At 59.5% G+C, this 3,569-nt stretch overlaps 1 protein-coding gene across 1 annotated transcript in view; it reads left to right on the top strand.

Annotated features, from left to right (window-relative positions):
* Positions 1–1,393: 1,393 nt before the first annotated feature.
* Positions 1,394–3,569, top strand: part of CHLRE_15g641451v5 (uncharacterized protein) — a 7,575-nt gene continuing 5,399 nt past the window's right edge. The window contains exons 1-4 of the mRNA XM_043070669.1: positions 1,394–1,814; positions 2,275–2,544; positions 3,023–3,070; positions 3,315–3,380. Coding sequence (XP_042916527.1) covers positions 1,719–1,814; positions 2,275–2,544; positions 3,023–3,070; positions 3,315–3,380 — 480 coding nt within the window. The 5' untranslated portion in view covers positions 1,394–1,718. The remainder of the gene's footprint in view (positions 1,815–2,274; positions 2,545–3,022; positions 3,071–3,314; positions 3,381–3,569) is intronic.

The following is a 3,569-nucleotide window of genomic DNA, read 5'->3' as shown; positions in this document are numbered from 1 at the left end:
CTCTGCCAATTGTTTGCCTTTTGTTGGGTATGGGAATTAGCTGCGCCCTAAGGGACTTTACCAACCTGCCTTGCCACTGTCCCATCACACACGCACGCATGTGTGCTGAGCTGGGTACATGGGGACGGAGGTCCCAGAAAACGGGGCCTGACACAGCCCTGAAGCTTTACATAGCACATATATGCATACAAGATTATGTTTTGACGACCGCAGCACCGACAGTTGTTGTTCCGACCAGCATGCTGTCTGCATGTCCACCGAATGGTCTTGCCGGCGGGCTACAGCACCTAATATATGCTATATATGCTCTATCTAGGCGACGGCAATCTTAAAAGCTAGTCGAGCTGCCCTTTGGATGAAACCAAATTCATGGCGGACCTCTTGAGCAGCAGGGACCCAAACGGACCTGCAACCGCTCCTAGAGTCGCCTACATGGCATATGGAACCGCGCTACTAGGTGCAATTGCTTTCATAGGGTGGAAATAAGCGTAGTCAGGGCTTGTGGGCTCACGCTTAGCGGATTTGAGCGAACATGCTCAAAATTGGTCTCGCGCTCGCGGGACCTTCACGACACCTAGCCCGCTATTATGTGTGAACATATGCTGCTCACATACCGAGGGTAACGTGCTTTGTAGAATTGTAAATGGTGCTTGTATGAATAAGAACGCCCAATCCTGGGTTTCGACCCCGCCCGGAACCGGGCGTGTCCCCCGTGTGCCCAACCCCCCAGCACCGGCACCCAGATCACATATTACTTACTTTATATAGTGTAGTCTGTATCTCGCGGTGGGGGGCGGTATTATGACGGGTTTTGGTGCTGGGGGGGTTCGGCAGATGGCGAGGGTGCGCTGGGGTGCGGGCACGCGGGAAGAAGTCCGCGCGCGCCCTCGCTATTTGACAGGGCATTGGCCCAGCTGCTAGTATAACCTGAATACGTAGGTCCTTATTAGCTGCGCGGGCGAAATTGAGCGATTCTGCGTCCAGTGGATCCCATTTCCCCAGACTCCATTTCCCCGACCCCCACCCCGACCCCCACCCCGACCCCAACCCGGTCACCGGTCCGGGAGGTTGTGCGCACGCCAGCATCCGCAGTACCTTTGGTCCAACGAATGTTACGACTCTGGCGCAGCCTCCTTTCACCTCAGCTCTACGCCACTGTCTCCGACTGTCTAATGGCCACTACCTCTCGCGCTCGGCATAAAACACCGTACGTTGCGTCCCATGTCACTTGACTCCCTTAGGGGCACGCCCCATGGATCGCATGGCGGTCCGCTAGTGGCCAGACGCGCCCCAACGTGTCCGACCGGGTCAGACATACACGGGTGACAGACTAGCACGTAAACAATGCAACTCAATTATGTTTGGGCACCTTCCCCTATAAATATGTTCGCAACTTTAAGCAAACATGTTGCCGGTCACTTTCTCACTGGCGCTCCCTCGCGCTCACAGCGCTGGGCCGGGATGAGGTCACTTGCTCATAATGTGGCATACCGTGGTATCATGTATTCATAACAATTTGAACCCCGTATATGCATTACATGGCATTGGAAACTCCGGGTGGCTCTAACTGAGGTGCGACGCTCCCCGCGTTGACTCCTCTACTTTATCAGCCTGAGGCTAATCTTCCGAGTAGATGAATTCCTTTTAATATACAGGATAGCGCTATAACGTAAGGCTTTGGCCAAAACGAGTCAAGCGTAATTCCTGGTTGAATTAATATGGAGCCAGGCGCTGTCGCGGGCCTAGCAATTGGCGTTCTGCTAGCTGTGGTAGCTCTACCAGCGCTATTGCTGCTATGTGGACAAAGGCAGAGGGTAAGTCGGAACATGAACTCTGACATGAAACCGAGTGGCCTCTGTCGCCCCAGACGTAACTTGTGAGCTCAGTAACCTCCAAAACATAAGATTGGCGGTTTAGCTCCGGGGGACAGGCTTTTCGTAGAAAGCGTGCCTCCACAGGCCGCGCCACCCGCCGCTCGCGGCCTTTCACACCCACGTGCCCTCTCCAACACTCAGAGCAGCTGCATTCTGCGGACTCAGCCCTCTCGGTCCCGCCTTAGGCTCGTCAGAACCTCCGTCCTTTTCAACACATCCGCCGCAGCTGCACCTCCGCCCTAGCAGCTTGCACACCGCACCTTCGTTAGCCCCCGCCTTGCCCCCCGCCTCCCGCCTCGGCCTCCCACCTTCCTCCCACCCACACGCCACCCGCAAAACCCTGACCCCGAACACCCCCTCCCACCCCAACCCCCAACCCAATATCCCCCGGAATGAACAGGAGGCGCCAGTGCCCGGCGTGGGGCCCTCCATGGCAAACCGCATGGGGGCGCGCGGCCCTGGCGGACGGTCCGTCGCTACAGCCCTCGACCCCCTGCTACAGCCGGACTGGGCTGCCAAACAGGAAGCCATCAAGGCGCACCAGCGGCAGCAGCTGGCGGTGACTGTGGCTGTAGCCAAGTCGACGCAGGGGGGCGGCGGAGGCAAGGGGAGCGTGGCGATGGAGAGGGAGGAGGTGATCAAGATGGTGCTGCGGCAGCCTTCGACCATGGTGTGTGTGCGTCTGTGTATGTGTTTGTGTGTGTATGTGTGTGTGTAGTTGGGCCTTCCATCATGGCGGATGGGTGGGTGTATGTGTGCGTCGTGCAGTGTGGGCGTGTCGGCGGGGGGGGGGGGGGCAGACGGGTTGGGTGGGGCAGAGCGGGGTGTTTGGATCCTGTGGCATTGGTACGAAAGCGCTGAATGCTGGGGCGAGATGGGATGGGGCGGCATGGGGTGGAATGGGGCGGGGGGCGGAAGAGATGCGGGCGGGGAGGGGGGGGCTGAGCTCGAGAGCGCGATGGCGTGGCGTGCCTGCCTTTGTCCGTACCCACCACCATCAACCACCACCACCACCACCATCAACCACCACCACCATCACCGCAACCACCATCAAGCATCACTGCCCGCGCGGCGCCTCAAAGCCCCCATGTGTCAAACCCCAACCCGCCTGCTGTTGGTGCTGCTGCTGCTGATACACACGCACACAGGCCGACAAGTACGCGCTGCCCAGCCACCTCACCAAACAGCTGGGGCAGGTGGGTGGTGGGCGGTGAGGTTGAGGGTGATGGAGTGGGGGTTTGGGGGGGTTCTGACGGCGGGGTTGGGGTGCTGGGGGGGGTTATGACGGCGGGGTTTGGGGTGCAGAGTTTATGACAGTCCCAAAGGGGGGTGGTGGGGTGGAGGGTGTTTCCACCATCCCATGAGAAAGCAATCACACAAGAGAGAACCAAGTTCTTGTGCCTGCGTGGGTGTGTTTATTTGTTACAAAACAACTTGCAGAACTCGCGCCGCTCGGTGGCCGCGGTGTCGGCTGTGAGCTCACGGAAGGGCAGCGGCTCCAGCCAGGTGGGGAGGTGGTGGGGGTGGGGGGGTTACATTCATGATTAGTTAAGGAAGTGGTAGGGGGGGGGAGGTCGGCGGGTGGCGGCGCCGGAGGTGGGGAGGCGGGCGGGGTGGGGTTGAGGAGGTGGGGGGGTGGGCGGGGGGTTGAGGAGGTGGGGAGGCGGGTGGGGGGGGGCGGCTTTGGAGGGGGAG

Source organism: Chlamydomonas reinhardtii, chromosome 15 (assembly GCF_000002595.2).
Source record: "Chlamydomonas reinhardtii strain CC-503 cw92 mt+ chromosome 15, whole genome shotgun sequence".
Taxonomy (NCBI): domain Eukaryota; kingdom Viridiplantae; phylum Chlorophyta; class Chlorophyceae; order Chlamydomonadales; family Chlamydomonadaceae; genus Chlamydomonas; species Chlamydomonas reinhardtii.
Note: the sequence above shows the minus strand (reverse complement) of the source record. Positions and strands in the feature narration are given on the sequence as shown.